Source organism: Neofelis nebulosa, chromosome 6 (genome assembly GCF_028018385.1).
Source record: "Neofelis nebulosa isolate mNeoNeb1 chromosome 6, mNeoNeb1.pri, whole genome shotgun sequence".
In the NCBI taxonomy this organism is placed as follows: Eukaryota; Metazoa; Chordata; class Mammalia; order Carnivora; family Felidae; genus Neofelis; species Neofelis nebulosa.
This window is the reverse complement of record NC_080787.1, coordinates 68,099,487-68,122,147: the sequence shown is the minus strand read 5'-3', so window position 1 is coordinate 68,122,147 and position 22,661 is coordinate 68,099,487. Positions and strand designations below refer to the sequence as shown.

Here is a 22,661-nt window from a genome sequence, read left to right as displayed (position 1 = left end):
GTTCCCCAGGATTCTTGACCGAGCGCGCTCAGCTGCGGAGCAGGGCGCCCGGCGTCCGGTCGGAGCTGGGCTGGCGGCCGCGGAGGGAGGACGGGAGGGTCCTGGCGTGGAAAGGGTCTCTAAGGAGTAGTGCGGTACCGGGGCTAGTAGCCGGCTGCCCCGAGGGCAGTTTCAGATATCCCCAGGCGGCGGCGGCTCTAAGACAGCATCTGTCACCGCTCTTACACAGTCCTCCTTGGGCCGGGCTTCGCTAGCGGCGGCTGGGAAGACGCGGGACCTAGCGTGACGAGCCCATCAGCTGTCAGGAGAGCGGCGAAGCGACCCGAGGGCGGCGGCGAGAGACACACAAAGAACGCGGTGAGCGGCGGCGGCGAAAGGGGGCGGCAAATTCGGGACGGCAACTCCCGGCCGCGCCCGCCCGTGCCGCCGCCGCCGGGGCTGGGTCCGAGGCCGCGGAGACAATGCGGCCGGGCTCCGACCCCGCGCGCCTCAGAGTGCGGGCGCCTGCGCTCCCCCGGCCCCTATTTGACCGTCCCTCGGCTCGCCCAGCCCCCTCCCGGCCAGCTTGGCCCCCGCCCGGGGAAGGGGCGCCCCCTCGCTCCCGCAGCCGGGAAGGAAGTCGGCCCGCGGCCGCCGAGCCCGGCAACTTGCGAGCCGGGAAAAGTTTGCGGCGCCTCCGCGGGGCGGCGCGGCGCGGCGCGGCCCGCCCCTGGCGTCCACGGTCACCGCCGGTGACTTTCTGGACTCGTCGTCAGCCCGGGCCGCGGCGCGGCCGGTGGCGACTGCGGGGAGGGCCAGAGTACGTCCGAGGGCTCCCGCGCAAGGGGCTGCGGGTGAGTTGGCTTTTCCGGCACGAGGGGCTTCAGCGGTCCGGGGTGTCTGGGTTTGGGAGAAGGCAAGGAGAGTGCCTTTTAATACTTTTTCGAGCAGGCGGGGAGAACAAATAAAAGTGCGATTGCTTAAGAGTCGCTGACCTGCCACTGACTTGTGAACCGTATCGGTGGGAACCTTTTAGGAGCCAGAACTACTGAGGGCCTGTGCGGCGTGGGGGTTGGGAGGTGGAAAGATTAGAAGGTCGCGCACCAGCCCTGCCTGTAACTGGCTCTGCGTGACCTTGGACAAGTGACTTAACCACTTAGATCTCCTCATCGGTGATACATGAGGCTAGAGCTACATGATCTGTGGTGTCTTCCCGTTTTTTAAATACATCTCGGTTTGAGATTTTCCTTGGGCCTCAGCGTGGTACACGAATTATGAACCAGTAGGCCAGGATATATTTACAGGCGCATGGATTCACCTTTCAGCCTGCTGAGAAGTAACTTTTAAGTCTGATGTTTTCAAACAGTAATATTTGAAGGTTTGAGAGGGTTTTTTTAGTGAGAAATAAACTATCCTTTGCTTAAAAACACTTCTTAAAACTGATCTACTTTGCTGCACCATTTGGAGTAGTAGGAGCCAGGCTGGGGACAGAGAACCAAGCCTGAGGGTAAAGTGGCAGGTGCCTCCAGCGATCCCTTCATCCCATCTCTGACTCAATTTAGGGGGAGAACAAGGCTCTTATTATACACACGAGAGAGTAAACAGGGCAGGTGTTTTGTTGTCACTGTTTTTCTGTATTGCGTCTTTCTACTGAAAACTTTTGTGTGGAGGGCAGTGGGGGAGTAGTGGTCTCTAACTTCTGGCAAAGGAAAAGAAAATGTCACTTACAACCAAAGTAAGTCTTAAACTAATGTAAATCTTCCTTACAGAAACAGTAACACATAATGCAAGTACATCTTGATCTAATTTTAATGAAGGATTGAAAAAAGCTGCTATGTTCAGTATCACTGATGCCAAGATGGCTTACTTACATAATCTTCTTTGTTGGGATGTGTTAGTGACGTGTATAATTTTGATAAATTATTAATGTTAAAGGTTTAGTCTGAGAATGCTTTTGGAATATTGTCATTACAGGTTGTGTTGCAATACAATGGAGTGCTAACTTTCCTTTATAATGATAACCTGCATTTTTTCCCCAAAAAGTGAAATCAAGCATTTTCCCTAACCCAAATTCTTTTAACTATTAAACATATATTCGTCAGTACAGAATACAGAAGTTATTTTGTTCTCTCAATAATAAATTTTCCCAGTTTTCTCATTATTTATGAGCATGCCTTCTAGGAGTTAGGTGCTCCACTGGACATTTTCTCTTCTCGTGGAGCTTATAACAACAAAAGATGATTTCTTTTAATGTAAGTGCCTAAGTATACTCAATAAATACTCACTGGAAAAAATACCCAGTGCTCAGATCAGAATAATTTAAAATTCTTTTCGCCCATCCTTAAAGAGAATCATTATCATGCTTTGGGGGAAAGAGAGAAGGTGTCAAAGGAAACTGGCAGAAAAACCGAGCTTAATTCCAGTATCTATCCTGAAAGATTGTATTTTAAAATAGGGATACAGATTTAGAAACAGACAAAGACAATTGATAGGGTTTATAGGCAAAAGATAGCAATACTGATTTAACATAATACATTTTATAACCTAGCTTTCTTTGAAGAGCACAAACCTTTGAAAAGGTATGTTTCGTGAATTATCAGTTGTTTACATTGTGATTGAATGTCTAATTAAATGGCCAAATCATAACCATAATATTTCAATAGAGTGTTATCTGATTTTTAAACTCATTGTTAAAATAACATGAAATGAACCTTTCAATGTAGTTGCATGAAGGAAAGTATACCTTTTGAAATCAACTAAATCTGCAGTTAAAAAATTAACTCCAATCTTACACCAAATATAAAATAAGCACTGGAAGTAGCATCTTTCCAAGAAGGTCTTCACTCTAGACAAATGCTATGTGTGTAGAGGGATCCTGTGTGGACCACATCATGTATAAAATATTCTGATTTTCCTAAGGGAAAATAGTCTATGTATGTGTAATAGTCTATTTGTTGACATAAGGAATTTAAGTCCCCAATATTTATAAGCCTGGAAACTTCTGGAAAGCCTTCTAGCCTTATTTAAAAGTAACCACTCAACCTAAAACATGGCATTGATATTTGAACAACAAGCTGACTTTGTAGAATGTGCATTCTCCTCACAGCAGGTTTGCTGGTTTGGCTGTCCTCCAGGGGGTTAGAGCAGTGAAGTGAGTATGGTCCTTTGACCACTTATATCAGAATCTTCTGTAGCACCTGCCAAACTTCAGACTGCTGGGCAACTTCCTACACTTAAAGGATCAGAATGTCTGTGAGCAGAACCTAGAGTCTGTATTCTTAATAAGCTTCCTCCCAAAGTGAGAACTAATCACACTAAATTTTGAGAATTAGAGTTTTCTTGCCAACGTTTAATGGCAACTGTTGCTTTCCCCAGGAACATTTAAAAAGTACTCCTACCCCACCATGCTCTCTGCCCTGATCACTTCCTCTCCAGCACCAAAATTGGTGGTTTCATCTCTTAATTGTGGCCAGGGATCTCCTCACAAGCCACTTCTATAAGCAAGCCAAAATACCACCTACCTTCTAATTAATAAGCACAGTTAAGGCTGCTTTGGAGCACAGGGCCAAGAGACCCCTTCTACTGTGGGATATTCCCACCACCCTGTCTTTCAGTCACCTCCTAAGTCAACTAGAGAGATTAAGTTTCAAGCAAATAATTGGGAATGGACCCCAAGGAGCAGAAGGTGTGAGAGGGAACAGAGCTAGAATGCAGCATGGAAACCTATCCCCTCAACATAGTTTAACACTCATATTTGATGATTTTAGTTCTCAAGCTGATATTTTGGCAGTCAAGCGAGTGGCTGAACCCAGGCCCCATGCTGTCTGTTATTAAAACTTTCATTTGCAAACCCATAAAATGGCTTCTGTAACCTCTGTATGCATAAAACCCCAACATTTCAGTATTTTCATGTTTATTGAAGAAAAAGGGAAGAGTTTAGGAGAGAAGTTCAAAGCATAGGCTAAGGGGTCAGCCACACCTGATACAAATCCTAGCTTTGCCATTTATTAGCTAGGTGACTTTGAGCTGTACCCTCTACCTACCCTCTATGCTTTAGTTTCCTTACTTGGAGTTTCCAACTCCAACGCCTCATAGGAGTTGTTTTGTAATTATGTAATACACAAATTAGTGACAGATAATAATTTTCACTCAGTACATACTCCATATGTGTACTTTTAATTTATTATAGTAATTTTTTTTAAATTTCTTTTCTAGCCCTGGAGAGTTGCTGTAGAAGAGGGATAAGAGAGGAAGACAACACAGGAGGAGATAAGTCACTCTGGACACAAGGGAAGGTCTTACCGCTATATAGTAATTATTGAGCAGAGGGGAAAGGGACAAGGGAAGGAGTAGACTGCAGTCCAGCTAATAACCTGGGTTTCCTCATGTATCACCCTGGCTCAGGTGCTGTCTCCTCTACCCCCTCCCTTTTTATACCCCTTTATTTAGTACTTAAATACTTTTCTGATTCACTTTGAGAAACATTGATTATGTTGTCTGCCTCAAAATGTTAATCTTGGTTTTGGATTTTAGGCTCTGTGATCCTCAACCTTGCAATGGCTTAGGGGTACCAACTGTCTCCTCTTGGAATCTAGCCTTCCGAATTATTGAAGGGTAGAGATTTCTATCTCTGACCCCAAAGGAATAGATCCAGAATCCATCTCCAAATTTGCCTTGTCAGAGAAGTATATGCCGTCAAGACATGGCGATGTGATCAGACAGGCCACTGCCCCTGACTTTGAAAAATACCTTTACTTTCTAGAGCTCATGTACTTTCCAAAGTACTTTGTCTCTCATTAGCTTACTTTCCCCTTACAAACAGTCCTGTAAAATATTGACATTAGTAGACAGACTCCTACAAGGCCCCTCAAATCTTGCAAGGCTATTCTTCGCTATCTTCACATCATTTTTTTTTTATTTTCCTAAAATTGAAAACCTTTCATCACTTTCTATTTGTACCCATATCAGATGGAGCCTCCTCTGCTTGGCTTATATGGTGACCTTAAAACCAGTGTCCTATCCTACTCTGAATATATTCTCCACATAGTTCCTGGAACATGGAACACTTAACCACCGGCCTTAGCCCATATTGCTTCCCTTATTAGTGATGCCTCCTCGAACCGCTCAGATTCTACCCATTCTTCAGTTTCTAACTCCTCCTTGGAGCCTTCCTAGATCATTAATTCCTTAAAGATTACATCTTGCTCTGAATTCCAATGGTAGCTACAGCTATTTGGTCAATTATAACCTGGTATTAAAGTCCTAATGGAGAAAAATATAGCATAAATTTGATAAGTAGAAGAAAACACTAGACTAAGTCAGTTTTAGAAGACTTGATGTCTACTAAAGAGCTGTGGGAGCCAAGCCAGATTGCTTTACCTTTGTGGTTTAACATTTTCTGAGCTGTTAACGTTAAGAGTTTGGGGCAGATGATGTCGATGGTTCCTTCTTATTCTGAGGCTTTGGGACAACTTGACCTTCCTAATGTCGGATAGGATTGGGGCTCTTAATTGAGTTCTTGGATAAAAAGGTCAGGAATGGGCACTCAGTTCCTTCAGGACTTGTTCTATCCCACAGATTTCTGATGCTAAACATGGCAATTTTTGAAAGCTGTCTACCTTTTTTGTTAAGCTTTTTAACCACAAGCACTCAGGGAAGGTTAATGGGGGTGAATTAGGTAGCAGGATGATGCATTAAGGATAATAAAGAGTCATTTTGTGAATGACTTCCTATGAGGGAATAAATAAGGTCAGCTATTGAATAAACCATACATCTTAGCATTTAAAATTTACTTTGCATTTCATCTTCATTGAGTAGTGCTATATATAAAATACAGTTATATTTTCTTCTTAATCCTTTCATAAGTTGAAAAACGTTAAAATAGTCAAACTGTAGGATAGACACTAGATTACTTTCCATAGTAATCCATGTTGTAAGTCTGCATGTCTGTGTGTGTGTGTGTGTATGTGTGTGTGTATCATATGCACATTACACTTAAATTAAGAAGGGTATCCCTAAGTTATAAGGTCCCATTATACATTGACCAGATTTAAGAAGAGTATCTCTTTAAAATGTGTTGACATTTAATTGACCTTTGAAAGTTCATTCTGTTAATCATACTCAAAGTGCTAAAGCTATGGTTGACTGCTCTGGTGTTTTTACATTCAATCGTGCTTAGCATATAAATTCTACAGTATAATTGTTACTTATTTAGCAAGAGTTTCCTTTCTTCTTTGGAAATATGAGTTGTGTTTCATTTTTGCATCTTTTTTTTAACTTTGCTTCAGGCTGGATAGTGTTAGAGGTTTGAATTGAAATGCCTTCCTGTCATTAGTTGTATGGGGTGTGGCTCCTTAATATAGGAGTAATGGAAATTTCTTGCTTAGTGGAAGCATACTTTTCTTCTGGCAGAAGTTTGAGGTGTGCTGCTAAAATTTAGAGAAGCTTAGCACCTCAACACTATATATTTTTAACATAATAAAGTTTTGAAAATCTTTCAAGTCCATTTATGTAACCTAAAACTATCAGTACGAATACTTCTCAATTATTAAACAAGGACTCAAAGGATTTGTTTTCATAGTAAACTCTTAATTATATTCCTTGAATCGCTGTGAGTGGAATTTAACTTTATTATGAAGGATGTACTTGTTTAAAAAAATGTCAAATATGTTTCTTTTTAAAGCTTAACATTTTATTACTATCACCTAGAGAAATTCTGCGGAATTGTTTACAAATTTCTGGGTATTAAATTTATGAAATCAGTCTGTGGAAATAATTTTTAATATGGTTCACTGTCTTACATGTTTCTAAATTAATATTTCTAATGATCATGAAAAAGTAGCTACACTTTTTGCTAAATGTTAATAGAAAAATAAAAACGTATAATTTCCTGTGTTTGCTAGCTTATCTTTGAGATTCTAGACATGGTTTGCAAAATATTTTTATCTTAAAAGCTGTTTTTAAATAGAGAAGATAAAGTTTAAACCATAGTTTTTATTTTCATGAGGTCATCTTACACTTTTCACCTGTGTAGCTCCATATTTGAGATGTGTTCTCTTCCCTGTTTTATAAGTTTTGATGTCATGATATCCTTTATTTATTCACATATTATAAGCATGGTAAAGAGTCTCATCTCGTGAAACTGACCTTATTTTCTCTTCATTGTCTCTCCTTCCACGGTGCCTTTTTTTCCCTGCCTTTTTTTGTTTCTAGTTTTACAACTTACGCTGTCCTTTTCATCTCATTATAGCCCCACTTCCAAAGGAAAATAAGTTCTTTTGCCTTAGTCCAAACATTTCACTTCAAATTCTATCCTTTTTTAGAATATACAATGAAGCCTCTTAAGGAATATTATGTAAATAATGCATAAAGGATGCAAATGACTGCAGTGCTGAATTGCAATGCTGCAATGCAATGTACCCGAATAGTCAGACATAGGGTATCTCAGGCTAAGGGTGAACTCTAATACTTGCATTTTGTAAACTGGTTTCAACAGGTAGATTGATTTCTTCCTTGGCAATTAAGTGTCTCAGGACCAGGCCAGATTTGGTTAAATACAAAATGTTTAGATAAAGCATGGTTCCTTGGGTTATCTTTCCTGGCAGTTCTCCTGGATTAATGACACATACTGACAAAATCAACACATTTGCTCTTCTTTTCTGTTTGAAGTCTATTTTATCATTATACAGAGCTTTTTGTCATTTGAATCCATATATATGTATTCACAGATATTTTATTTTCATTTTACTAAACAAATTTTTATATTATTCTTTCATTTATCAAACCCTGTTCTAAATACTTTAAAAATATTAGTTTATTTAATTATCTTGACTCTATAGTTATAGCTATCACTATATAATTATAGTTATTATTATTGTACAATTGAGACAACTAAGACACAGAGTTTTATTTAATGGTGGGCCTTAAATGAGGGGAGACTGATAAGGGTAGGCAGAGTGGATAACTGAGAAATAGTGCTAAGAATCAATAGGAAGATCTGAAAGAGTTTTGGGAAGATGAGTCTACATGGAAAGGGTCAGAGACTTAGCTCAACCTAGTCCTAATTAGCAATATGTCTTCCGTTCTCAATTGTAAGCCTTGGGCAGAATCAAGAGCCAAACTTAGGAGACACTCCTCAGTCCTGGGAAGTGATCATTGTATGAGAAGTGACCATTGCCATTGGTTTCAGCTGAGGTGGGCTGTACTGGCTCATTGTGATTCTCAGGGTTGCATGAACCTATATACCTTACCTCCTCCTAGCATTTCTTAGGACTCCAGCTTCTTTCCTCCTGCAGAGTTTTTAACTTCTCTCTCTGCTGGAAACTTGGGCATTGTAAATACAAGTGGCGAATTTTTTTTTCCCCAGTCTAACCCCAGCCCACTTCATTTTCTCTTCTTGCCCTAATTTGTACATTATTTTGAAAATGTCAGTAGTGTTTACGTGTGTGTGTGTGTGTGTGTGTGTGTGTGTATTGTATGAAGTTTAGGGACTGATGTTAAGCAACAAGATTAAAGGACAAAGTTATCTTTTCTGTTGGAATTGGGGATGGAAGAAGATAAGAAAACAGCTAAACGCAAGAAATATAAAGGAGAGAGACAGAGAAAAGATAGGTGGAGAAAAAACTGTGGTGAAAAATTGAAGAAAGAGAATTACTGATTTGCTTCACACCCACACCTCCTCCCCAACTTCACACTAACGGAGGCGATTTCTCTCTCTTTTGCCTGACATGAGGTTCACCAGGAAGTTATTCGCCTTGGGAGTGGAAAATTTCTCCCTTTTGCATTTTGAGACTTGGGTGTGCTGCTTTGAGATGCCACTGGTATCTAAGTGATATTTGTTTATACTGGATATTTTTCACTGTAGCCTTTGTGGATGGGGCTTAGAATACAAACAATACTGTTAGCAGAACTGCAGGTACTCGATTGCTATGTTTATTTTATTAGTTAAAAAACTGCCAGAGCCCTAGGACTTCTGAGCACATTTAAAAAATACCAGAGGCAATTTTAAGAAATGCTTTAGAAAGAAAAAATAAGAAAAGTTAGGACCTTCAGGCTCTAGAATGCCAACCAACATGGTAGGTTTCTTTTCAATTAATGTTTTCAAAACCTCTAAATTAGGGTAGTTTCACTAGTTATTGTCTAAAGTGGGTTCAAATTACTCTTCTTATATATAAGTCTTCATTCCTTAGTAGATAATTTAGGTAAAATAAAAGTGTGGTACTTTTGTTGCATAGAATGTAAAACTAAGGTTAATTCTTTAGGGAATTTGGGATTTTTTTTGGATGCTGCTTATTAAATCATCTCTAATGACTTCTTGGTCAGTTCACAGGTCTGAATATATTTCTTAATAATTTGCAATTGTATTGGGACAGAATCACTGAAATTGTGATGTTCCCAGATAAATCTAACATATATGGTCACTTTTATACTTAAACTTTCTGAAAATTCATTTTATAATTCCCTGAAGTCTCTCTCTATCCTAGTTTCTGTAGAAAGGTACATTATTTAGCAGCATTTATGAAAAACACCCAGTTTAACAATTATTGAACTAATCTAAATGATAAAAGTTTTGATTTGAAGAAATTAATTTATTTTTAAATGGTTGTTTCTCAGGTGGAGGGCCCCAGTCTTCACAGGTTTGATTAGATCTCCATTAGTAAAGCAAAGAAAATGAAAGATTTTTTTCTGTCATTGCATGACAATAACATTGTTCAGACATTTGAAGAATCACTAATAAATTACCCTTCTAGAACAGAAAGGGAGAAAAGGAACTTTTCTTTCTCGTTTGTTCATTTTCATTTTACCCTTTCCTGTAACCATTTAAATTTTTACTTCGCTCCACTGTTCATCAAAAGTTTCCCATTTGTACATTCTAGATTACTACCATGTTAAATTTTCTTAGAATTAGACAGAAACAGAACCTGGGCATTTAGAAGCGAATGGAAATCATCCCATGCCTTCTCAGATTCTCCTCCCCAAATGCAAGAGGAGCAAAACAGAAGTTGGTGGCTCCTCACTGTTGCTTCTGTGGCTGTCCTGTTTGGTTGACCTAAGCTTTTTTACTTCCATTCTTAATGCTAAAATCTACAAATGAAATTAGGGCCACTTATACTGTATTTCCCTCATCACCCATCCCTAGTGGTTCAAATTTAGCACAAATCTGCTGTGAGTACATATTAATTAGGCTAATATAATAGGATGAAATTATAACATGAGTTTTTCAATAACTGTATTTTGAATAGAAGTATGATTTTGGCTTATGAGTTTAGTTATTTTGTTGGAAATCTAGAAAATCCTTATGTGAACAACTAAACTGCTAATAGCCCCAAACAGTGTAAGTCAATCATTAACTTGCAGTAAACTCTGCTGAAAGTGTCTTTGATTTTGAGATGCAGTGAGCTATTTCAAATTAAGTTTCCCGTTTCTACATGGAGTGGTGTGGAGGTCTTGTAACCTGATTTCAAGATTGAACTCTGAATAAGACTTTTTTTGTCCCTGTTTTCTGTATGCGATGTCACCTCAGGTATAAGGTATATGAGCCTCTTTTCTTTTGCTATTTATAACCCAAATCTCATGCCAGACAGTATTGGAGACAATTAAGTTCTTCTACAGAAAATTTCATAAGTCATCTACTAACTACTGTGCCTGTAAATATATACTCTAAAACTATTTTGTAGTCCGGCTATTTTTAAAAATGTGTGGGTGTGGGAAGTGATGGTGAATGAAGTCAGGATAATTGGTGCTTCTTTGTATTAAGAAAAATCACACTAGGTAAAGGAAGACTTTTCTATGATTTGTATATGTTTAATTTCAAAAAATCCTTCCAACCCTCTCCTACTTCAGCTCCTACCCCTACCTCATAAATTCAAGCAATGAATGAAGGAATTAGAGTCATAGGATTTTATAGCTGGAAGGATTTTAGAGCAAATCTGATTAACTCTTTTATTACACTTGAGGAAATTGATATTCAGTGATGTCAAATGAGATCATATAGCTGTTTAAAATTCCAAATGACAGGGGCGCCTGGGTGGCTCGGTCGGTTAAGCGTCCGACTTTGGCTCAGGGCATGATCTCATGGTCCGTGAGTTCGAGCCCCGTGTCAGGCTCTGTGCTGACCGCTCAGAGCCTGGAGCCTGTTTTGGATTCTGTGTCTCCCTCTGTCTCTGACCCTCCCCTGTTCATGCTCTGTCTCTCTCTGTCTCAAAAATAAATAAACGTTAAAAAAAATTTTTTTTTAATAAAATTCCAAATGACATTAGTAGTTTATTTCCATTAGTAAACACTGTTCTGATTAATCTCCCTTAACATGTTCAGAATCAGACGGTAATAATAAGGAAAAATAACTAACATGTGTATGGTACTTTATCATATGTATGTTACTCCTCAGAAGAACTCTATAAGGTATAGGTATCATAGTTTCCATTCACAGAGAAAATTGGCTCAGAGATCTGTCCATGCCAGTCTCCATCAAAAGGGCCCAGGACTCCCATCTTCTCACCTTGGCAGAAGCTTCAGCTGGTCTCAAGACAGTTCTCACATCTTTTGTGTATAGCTTTGGCTTTAAACTTGAACCAATTATTAAGTTTCATCTATTTTATCACTTTTAAAGAGGAAAAATTTTTAAAGAGCTATGAGCTTATAAATTTTGCAAAAGGGAGCCTGGGTGGCTCAGTCGGTTAAGCGTCCGACTTCAGCTCAGGTCATGATCTCACGGTTCGTGAGTTCAAGCCCCGCGTTGGGCTCTGTGCTGACAGCTCAGAGCCTGGAGCCTGCTTCACATTCTGTGTCTCCCTCTCTCTCTGCCCCTTCCCTGCTCATGCTGTGTCTCTCTCTGTCTCAAAAATAAATAAACATTAAAAAAATTAAATTTTGCAAAAGAGATGCTGGATAATTTAAAATAAGGTGTATTTTAAGAATCTCCTTATCAACGTTTTAAAAATTCAGCCAGTATATATTGAGTACCTACTATGTGAAAGACACATTATGGGCTGCTCCAGTAAACACAATAGTGATTGAGACAGAATCAAGGCCTTCAGGGAAGAGGCTCATGCAATCTTCTCTCCCTTCAAAGGATTACCTGCATAGAGAACTGTTCTTAAGAAATGTCTGGCACTGTCTACATTACTCTTGAGATAAGACAGCTACTACATTTCACCCTTGTGTTAGGGATGCCGACCCCAGCACAGTCAAAACTCCATGTATAATTTATGACTCCCTAAAACTTTACTAATAGCCTACTGTTGACCAGAAGTCTTACTGATAATACAAACAAGCAATTAACACATATTTTATATATGTATTATATACTGTTTTATTACAGTACAGTAAGCTAGAGAAAAAAGTTACTATGAAAATCATAAGGAAGAGAAAATACATTTACAATACTGTGCTGTATTTACCTAAAACAATCATATGTAAGTGAACTCGTGCTGCTCACACCTGTGTTGTTGAAGGGTCGGCTGTAATTCTTATGTCTGAAATGGATCAATTTCTTCTGAATATTTGTATTAAAGTATTCACATTCAAGAAAACTTTTAAAATACAGAAAAGTAGGGGGCATCTGGGTGGTTCAGTTAGTTAAATGTCAGACTCTTGACCTCAGTGCAGGTCATGAGTTCATTGGGCTCCCTGCTGGGCATGGAACTTACTTAAAAAAAAAAAAAAAGAAAAGAAATACAGAAAAGTAGAAAGAAAAAAGTCACATGTATATTCTGCATTTTACCATGGTAATATTTATGTCATCCATACGGTTTTTTTGTTGGCTTTTCTTTTACCTGATGGGGTAGATAATGTTCTGTATCATTGTATAGCTTTGTAAACATGTTTTAATGATTATGTAATTTTAGAAAGAGTCGGTTTCTATGTGTGTCAATAATCTGGCTATTCTATGGCAATTTCTGATGTTATTTTATACAAAATGATTAATAAAGTCTCTAACCTGGACTACTACTAAGAAATACTTTCTAAAGGTATTTGAAAAAAATAATGAACCAAGTAGCAGATTACTTTCAAATCTTTCTTTAAGAGCATCAAAATAATTTTATTTACTTAAAATTGAAATGTCAACTATGTGTAGTTTGACCTACATTAGAAATGGATTTTTTGAAATTGTGAAATGTATAAACATATATTTTTAATAATTATTTTTGAGAGAGATAAAGAGAGGGCGAGCAGGGGAGGGGCAGAGAAAGAGGGAAATACAGCATCCAAAGCAGGCTCCAGGCTCTGAGCTGTCAGCACAGGGCTCAACACAGGGCTCAAACCCACGAACCATGGGATCATGACCTGAGCTGAAGTTGGATACTTAACCTACTGAGCTGCCCAGGTGCCCCAAACAGAAATATTTTTTGAATACAGTTTCCTTTAGAGAATTGTGTTCTTCTGAAATCATTTCTCATTACTCTGAAGGTAAAGTATTAATCATGCTGAATTTTTACTGTTGGAGGGCATTTAATCTTACAGCTTTGATTAAGAAAAACAAGAACTTCTGAATTCTGCCATGTGATTATTACAATGAAATTTATCTTAAATTCACCTTAATGGCCCTTTAGAAATATGATTTTATGTTTCAACAGGACTAGGAAAGTATTCCTAGGTGAGAGTTGCCTTTTTTTTTTTAAGGTTATTTATTTTTGAGAGAGAGAACATGGGGGAGGGGCCAAGAGAGAGGGAGAGAGAGGACCCAAAGTGGGCTCTGCACTGACTGAAGACAGCTTGATGTGGGGCTCAAACCCACAAACCCTGAGATCATGACCTGAAGCAAAGTCTGACACCTTAATCACTTGACTGACTGAGCCACCCAGGCACCCTGAGAGTTGCTCTTTGTGAAGAGTCTAATGGAAACCTGAAGTGGGGAAAAGCTGAGCCAGCAGGTTGTCAGAGGGATGCAGCCTAGGAACTGCTGCCAGTGATATGCCTGAGAGAAGGGAAAGAGAGGGGATGGGAGGAGTTGGATGGAAAGTCCCTTATTAGACTGAAGGCTAGGATGCCCTGACCCTCTGGAATCCCCCTCCCTAGTGAGAAAGCCAGCCAGAGTAGGAGAGAGGCTGGGGCAGATGAAAGAGAAAGGTAATAACCAAAAAACTGATAAACTGGAAGAGTTCCTGACTGGAGAACCCTGGCCTAAACTGTAAATCAGTATTATTTTAAAGATTTTGGCAAATGAATAAATACATGTTGGTGAATGAGTGAATGAATTGTTTTATCACCAAAAGATCTGGGTATTTGTTTCTACTCTTAAAGTATTTTTTTCATTAATTTTTATACCCAATTTACAATGCAAACACAATTTTTATTGAATTTTCACTGTCTCATATTTATTCAAACTAACACCTTCCCCAACTGCACAAATGATTTAGAAGAGCCTACAATAGGCAAAATATCAGAATAGGAAAGTGAGTGTATGATTCCAGCTCCCAAATCCTAGTGTTCCCATATGTGTGATGATGATAGTAAATGTTTCATCATACCATGGCAGGGATAAAATGAGATCATGCATAAACATTGCTTGGCATACAACAAAAATGATGTATTAAAGTTAAGGCTATAAACTTGATACACACAGTTTATTAAGCTTAATTCTCTATTTCTCACTACCATTTTATTAGAGATTGTTAATTGAACAAAAAATACTTACATTAATATCTAGAGTAGAAGAGATTTTATTCTTTGTAACTATAAGCCCTATACTATCCAAGATACTGCTTTTCTTCCTAGTATTTGAGTTTCTCAATCTTGCATGTATGCACAATCCATGGAAAAATGTTCCCAGTAAATACCTACAGCCTTCATCCATTTTCAACAGGCAATGAGTGGGTAGGTCTATATTTCTATTCATTACCAAAAAAAGCAAGGAAAAGTTCAACATCATTGTCATTAGCAAGAAATAAAATGAGATTTGGGGTGCTTGGGTGGCTCAGTCAGGTAAGCATCCCACTCTTCTTTTGACTCAGGTCATGATCCTGGGGTCGTGCAATCAAGCCCCACATCGGTCTCTGCTCTGAGGGTAGAGTATGCTTGGGATTCTCTCTCTCTCCCTCTGCCCCTCTCCCTGACTCATGCACTCTTTCTCTCTCTAAAATTAAAAAAAAAGAAATATAATAATTAGAAGACTGAATTAGGCTAACAACTGTGTGGACTACTAAGTATAAATAGAAGAAAGTGAAGATGAATTTCGAAGGGACAATTTTGTACAAAAGTTGTACATTTATTTTACTTCCATTTCAGATCACTTCTATGTATGCTTTCTATGAAAGGAAACAGAAACTACTTGTGTTTTTTGTCTGTAGGTGTGTTTTCTGAAGGAAAGGATAGAGGCCAAATTCCAATACTGTTGACACAGTTGCCTGGGACTTTGGCCTTCAGAGAGATGGTATGTGGAAGGATGCAGAGCACAACCTGGACACTAGGCCCTATGGTGGCATGAAGCACCCATTCCTTGGGTGCTGCTGTAAACCTTCAGAGGCTAGAGCAGGTGGAGGTTAGATGGACACAGAGGAGATACATGGAGCCAGAGGGAAAAGCCTCACCTATATGTCCCTTTGCATTTCCATTGCCAAGGGAGAGTCCTAGTATATATAAATAAGTTGACCAGTAAAGCAGTGATAACTCCCACCACCTGCTGATAAGTGCCTAAAACCTCACCATTCAAATGTAGGCCATTTAATTTAAAAACTCTGATATGTTAAAATCCAGAGAATTGTGTGTATTAGCAGAAGGAGGTAATGGAGCTTGAGTGGCTATAATATTTTAAGCTGTTCTAAGTTGTGCACAGCTTAGGAAAGTGTGTGATTATAGAATCAATAAGAGGGCTCAAGACTGAATGGTTTAGGGTAGCTAAGAAAAAAATTTTTTTTTTTTTAATTTAAATCCAAGTTAGTTAACATATTGTGTAGTAATGGTTTCAGGACTGAAACTTAGTGATTCGTCACTTACATATAACACCCAGTGCTTACATATAACACCCAGTACATATAACACCCAAATGCACTCCTTAATGCCCATTCCCCATTTAGCCCATTCCCCACCCAATACCCTGCCATCAACCCACAGTTTGTTCTTTATATGTAAGTGTCTCTTATGGTTTGTCTCCCTCTCTGTTTTTCTCTCATTTTTACTTCCCTTCCCCTACATTCATCTGTTTTGTTCCTTAAATTCCACATGAGTGAAATCATATTTGTCTTTCTTTAATTTCGTTTAGCATACATAATACACGAATTCTGCCCACATTGTTGCAAATGGCAAGATTTATTCTTTTTGATCGTTGAGTAATATTCCATTGTGTGTATGTACCACATCTTCTTTATTTGTCAGTCGATGGACATTTGGGCTCTTTCCATACTTTGGTGATTGTCCATAGTGCTGCTATAAACATTGGAGTGCATGTGCCCCTCCAAATCAGCATTTTTGTATCCTTTGAATAAATACCTTGTAGTGCAATTGCTGGGTCATAGGGAAGAAAAAATTTTAAACTTTTAACTGGGACCAGTCCTAAACTATCCACCACCAGGAGGACTTAATCCTTCAAAGAGTTAAAACTAATATGAGGAACACTATAAAAACTGACTAGGATATAGACATCCAGAATTGCACTTTTGGGTGTGGAGACTCTTAGGAACCTTATCTACTGGGGCTAGAGCACCCAGCGTTCCTATCGTTTTGAACTAAGTTGTTTTCTGTGAACATTTCCAGTGTTATAAAAGACAGTATGTAGAATCTGATGTATTGGATACAATTGAGTCTTATTCTGCCATATTTGTGTTTAATTCATGATTTTTTAATTGGATTTACTAGTATTATTTCTCAAATAGTGACAAGAGTTTTTTTGTCTCAAGCAAATTTATTTAGTTACATCTTTCTAGGTTAGTAGTTCTCTGCCAAGAAAATACGGCAAAATCGTTTGATAGCTTTTGCAAAATACACACACTCAGACCTTCCCCTTCTGAATAACAATTGCAAAACGGATGGGGCAAGAGGTAGTGCAGGTATGTGGTGTTAGAAGAAGCTATCCTGATAATTCCATTGCCAGCTTCTCATTTTGAAAATTGCTGTTCTAATGGAACCAATACTGTTCAATTACCAGAAAACAAGCAAAGAGTTTAACATTGAATCTCACTTAAACTTGGCAAAATTGTTCAGTACCTTGTTGGAATAAATCCACTTTACCTTCCATGTAGATTTCATCTAGCTAGTGTCTTGCTAAAAAGGAAGTCCACGTATACAGGCAGTGAAATATACTGTGTTGATGCTTGTTAAATACCCTGCCATTTATGTACACTTGTAACTGAAATTTTATTGTCTTCCATGCTCTGGAGGATTTTTTGTATTTATTCATAAGAGTTCTGAGCAAAAGGCTGGATTTTCAAAGTTGTGCTAAGGTTTAATATCTCTTTAACATGTTCATTGAATTGTTATTTGAGGTTATTTGCGTAACATGTACTAGTCACCATTTTTAGTTTGTAGGTTAAAGTTATTATTTAAAAGTGGTAAAATTCCAAGACAAGTACGGGCTCTGTCACTTTGAGAAAAATTTATGAAGTAAAAATATTTTCTTTTGGTACACAGTTACTGTTATACAATGTCTTCACAGGGTGTAAAGGCTTGGTATTTATCTGTTTTAATTACAGAGTACAGAGTATGGTGCCAGAGTACGGTTAGTATTTGTGACTAACTTAAAAGAAGTGAGTGTCTTGGTGAGAAGTTCACAAGGTTGGTAGCTATAGCTGAGTTTGGTGAACTGACTGGAGCTCCAGTCAGCGATGGTATATGTGAATGCCAAGTACTAAGAATTTCAGGAATGTAGAATTGCACAGCACTGATAAAGTTTGCTTTGTTCCCCTATGTGACTTGACCCATTGAGAAAATGTGGTTCCCTAGGAAGTTTTAATAGTTCAAAGTCCTTAGTTAATAAAGAAAAAGGGCTCAACATAATTCAGCTTGTTTTCACCTGCTGCCTCAAAGATTAACTTTCTTAACCTTAATGGGATAGAGTTACCCTTTGCTTTGAGAAAGTAATTTATGGAGCTCTTCACATTTGTTAGTTTCAGTAAACATGACACTGTTTGTGTGGATTTTGTTTTGGTTTTGGGTTTGGTGTCCCAAACTACTAAGACTTTTGCAACCTGAGAATCTTATGGTAACTTCTTCTAAAAAATCTCAGGGAAAGGCACACCCACTGTTCTGTATTAACTTAATCTTTCACTAGACTAGGAAGCGTTTCGAATTCCTTCAGGAGAGTAGTGACCGATAGAGTTTAACCTTCAGTTTTCCTCATTTATTTTCATAAGAGAATGGGAGTGGAATTCAAAACATTCAAATTTGGAGTTAATGTGCGTCACTCTGTTGCGAGTGATAGGTTCTGTGTTTTTCCAGTGGGAAACTTTGATCCACAAACTGATCTATGCCTGTTATAGACCTCGTTATTACTTTCTACTTTTCTCCTGATTGTTGCCTACTCTTTCAAAAACGAGCTGACTATACAAGTTGTCTCTGGGAGCAGATTTCAGAGCAAGAGTGGTATATAAAAGCACGTAAGTCTCTTTTTTTTTAATCAGAATTTATAATGTTTGAAATAGACCTTTTATATTTTCATTGAGAGTCTAAGTTCACTTAAGTGTAGTATTTAATGTTAATGTGTACTTTATGTTGTTAACATAATTTAATTTCTCTGTTTGGTCATTTTCACTCAAAGAGGGATTTTAAATTGCATAATACGAATTGGAGCCCTATTAAGTAATTCTGCCTTGTTTATTTCTTAGCTAACAATAATGGATGAAAGCAATTTGCATATATTTTCTTAGTCTGTCACAAAATCCTACAGAAACTTGGTAGATGATTAACAGACATGAAGCTTTTTGTTTTAATATTGAGACATTTTCTAGAATATTTCTGCATTGGAATGAGAGTTGAGTAACATACACAATTACTTCTTGTGCATCTTAGAAACACCTGCTAGGAACCAGTATGCAGGTTAACAAAACAGAAAGAAGGTATATCCCTCTTGACAGTGAGCGACTGTAAACATCCTCGACTGGAAGCTGTGAAGCCACAGATGGGCTTTCAGTCGGATGTTTGCAGCTGCCTACTGCCTCAGACTTCAAGGAGCAATTATCTTGTTAACTAAAACTGAATACCTTGCTTTCTTTTTGATTCATTTTTACAGAGCTTGGGTGAAAATGGTATGAATTAAATGACTTTTAAACTATCTCTTTGCATCTTCAGAGGACTTCAGCGGGGCATGAGGAGAGGTGCTCTGTGTATTGAATTTGCAATATCAAAAAAGAAAGGGAAAGAAAAGAAAAGAGACAAAGTATTCCTGAGAGAAGTGAGGAAATGTTTTATAGTATTCTGTTCTAAAAAAAAAAAAAAGTGTACTAGGGCAATAGTTCACAAATCACTCTAAACAGTGATTTGTCCTGCTGTTTATATGTAATTTCAAAATACGTGTTTTTTAGAGCCATTCACAAACATTTCTATGAATGAAACCTAAATTATTTGAAAACAGAAAAAAGCAAAGCCCAGAGTAAAGAGTTAATTCACTTTCACATTATTGAATTAAACTTATTTCCTCATAGGTTCAGTCTTTAAGTAATAAAGTAGTTTTCAGTTTAAAAAAGTACCTAAGATAAACCAATCTTTGAAAAATCTATTCTTGTTTAGGCTGATTTTAGGCCATTGTTGATACTGTGTCCATTCAATTGAACTGTTGATTTGTTTTATGTAATAGCACATATCTCTTAAAAGTGATACATGCATCAAATGCTACCCTAACTATATGAAGGCATCCTAATACTTTTGAAAGAATCCTGTTATGGACCTCTGTGAAGGATCCAACAACTTGTATTTTTTGTAAATCTATGTCTTATGGCAGATTTTTTAAAATATGAGACACTTAAATAGTAGAAATGAGATACATAAAAGGAGATGAAAATGGCATCCTTTGTCCTCTAAAACACTGTATTTTCTAAACATGCATTGTTGCCATTAATGTAGAATTTATAGTTATTGTTTCCTATTTAATACTCACTGATGATGTCAGTAAGAGGTGATACTGAAACAGTGTGACCACTATTTAAATTTTGTCCAGGCTACAGTTGAACATTCTCATTAGCTGAGATGGAAGGAGCATGTATAGAAGTGCCTTTAAATTTCTCTCATACATAAAGCCATCAAGTGAAAACCTCAATTAGTCATGCTGGGACATGAGAGGTTAGTAAGCTGTCACTGAGAGGGATGAAGGCTTTCCATCTGCTAGGCCTTGAGGTCTGGAATTAAGAATGTGGCTTGTTTTTTAATAGGTAAACTTAAAACACTGAGAGCAGGTAACTCAGCTATGTCCCGGGGAACTTAACCACATTTCCTAGGTAAATTATGATAGGTTTGGAGAAATGAGTAAACTTTTCCTAGTTCTTTGACCTTCACTTTCTTTAGATTCTCCTCCTATGTTATTTCATATCCCCGACCTTGCCTCATTGCCCTCTAAATTTTCCATTTCCCACCTATTTAGTTATTTGCCTCATTTAAGTGATTACATATTAGAATATTTTAGTTTGTAAAAATCACAACTTTCTCAAATATTCTTAAAGAAATATAAATCTCCAGAAAATGTGCTGGATAGTTTTGAAATTAATATCTGTAATATTTTATGTCTCAGGCCCTATATTTCACTAGGAAAAATCTAAAATGCTATTTTAAAATAATTCAAAAGTATCCTGTTTATATTTGGAATAAGATCTGGATGCAATTTTTTTATTTCACAAAAATATCCAACTTTTAAAATTTACAGTGTTAGATATCTACAACTACATAGACAGAGTTATTTGCACTTAAGTAGGATAAATTAATATTTAGCATAAATTAGAAACTGTTGCTAATTCCTTTCATGTGGTTTTCCTTCTTTATAAAAATTTTTAAGATTTTATGTTCATATCAGCATAGTAACATATCATGTATTATTAGGACATAAAACTCTTGAAATGGGCCACCATAGGTCAGTTACTGAGAATAAAACATTGTTAAAATGTGTGCTAGATAAATATAACATGATTGTTGCTGTAAAGTTTATAATGTAAAACAAAAAATAGCACCACACTGAGTAATCATCATAACTATTGCATGTTTAATTTTTGTTTGTGATTTGCGAAAATAAAAATGGGTACATCATTAAAAGGGAGATTTCTATAGGAAGTGTAAGAGGTCTAAAAGTGGCACTGGTGACTCATTTAAATGATACTAATTTTCCCTGACCATAAAACTCTAATTTGAACCTGGACTCCATTTTGTAGTGACGCTACCCATAATATTACACATGTGTAAAATCTTTCCTCTGTTAAAGAATAACTAAAACCAGGGGTGAGGACAATGAGGGCAAAGGAAGCTACATAAGAATATAGTCTTAGTAGCTATACCTGTGAAACATATCCTTGCCCAAACAGATGCTATCACAATTGCCTTGTTTTCTTTAAAACTGTAGCTAAATATTATGGTTGGGGTGTGGAGGGGAAATATCTTTCTTGAGTGGTGTCATTTGTGGTGGCTTAAAAATTATAATGTAAAGATACCAGTTGTTTTTCTGTATCAGAGTGCAACTGGAAGTGATTTTTCTTAATATTTAAAATGACTTACTGAATTCTTAAAGATGGTTCTTAGTGAACTGTTTTAGCAGTCTCACTACAGTAATGGAGAAAACTTTCTTCATATGGTACTATGTCAGAATAAATATTCTAGTTATAGAAAATATGGTTGATAGTATATGCTGTAGTTGTTTGTGTGCACTGACCAAGCTATTAAATCATTTAAGAGATTGGGTTTTTTATGATTATTGTTTTTCCCCTTCATTTTTACTCTTCTTGATGGCAAAAATCCAGTAAATAAAATGAAGAAAAAAATCTCATCCTCTGAATGTGCTTATTATTAGAAATAGTAGTCAGTGAATTAAGTATTCTTAACAGGCTTCTTCAGTTGTTACACACGAACAAGTATCTCTCACTAATACACACTTCTTAAATCTTCAGTGTGGGGAAGGTGGTGGGCAAGTTAATGTTGCCAAGTGATACTTAATCTGCCTTTCCTAATTTGTATATCTAATTATTATATAAACTTAATGATGCAGTACTTTGAGAGTAGAGGCTTTTTAATGCAAATTAAAACAAAGTAGAATGGGGATTCATTCAGCATAAACACTAAATGTGAACTTACTGTCCCCAAAGGCTTCAGTGCCCTGCATGGTTAGAGAAATTAATGAATGCACTCCTTCAGGTACCTTAACAATGGAGTAAAATCAGAATCTCTCCACAGCTCTCATTTCAAAAATGACACCATGAGATCTCACATATGAGGTACCTTACTGGAAAGGGTGTTGGAAAATATAAAATGTTATGCAATGTGGTAATGTGTCATAAGCTTGTTATTTTCAATATGCTTCTTTGCAGAGACTGAACTACATTTCTGAATTTTGGATTTGGTGTTTTTCAGCTAAGGAGTTAAACTCTGGCAAAGAATAAATGTTGATGATACATACCAGTGAAGGAAAATGTATGTAAATAAATGTCTCATGCCATAAAAGAGTAGTACTTGCAGTCAAGATTCCCACAGTAGAAATACATTTATTTGCTGGATGTGTGATGTTAATGAATAGAAACTATTGTCCTGCTTAAATGATTTATTTGCACTGAGTGTTAAGTATG

At 37.5% G+C, this 22,661-nt stretch overlaps 1 protein-coding gene across 1 annotated transcript; it reads left to right on the top strand.

The window, feature by feature from the left end:
• The first annotated feature begins 346 nt into the window (after nt 1–346).
• LOC131514430 (putative uncharacterized protein encoded by LINC00472) lies at nt 347–21,868 on the top strand. Its single transcript, XM_058734457.1, has 2 exons — nt 347–833; nt 4,195–21,868. Exons 1-2 carry the CDS (start codon nt 462–464, stop codon nt 4,222–4,224), a joined length of 402 nt encoding a protein of 133 aa, XP_058590440.1. The 5' UTR covers nt 347–461; the 3' UTR covers nt 4,225–21,868.
• Nucleotides 21,869–22,661: the final 793 nt, after the last annotated feature.

What these genes read in the sequence shown, in the direction of transcription:
- LOC131514430 (XM_058734457.1), top strand. Translation starts at nt 462, where the DNA reads ATGCGGCCGGGCTCCGACCCCGCGCGCCTCAGAGTGCGGGCGCCTGCG. An exon ending in TCCCGCGCAAGGGGCTGCGG is followed by an intron (nt 834 to 4,194) that starts GTGAGTTGGCTT and finishes TTTCTTTTCTAG; the next exon opens with CCCTGGAGAGTTGCTGTAGA.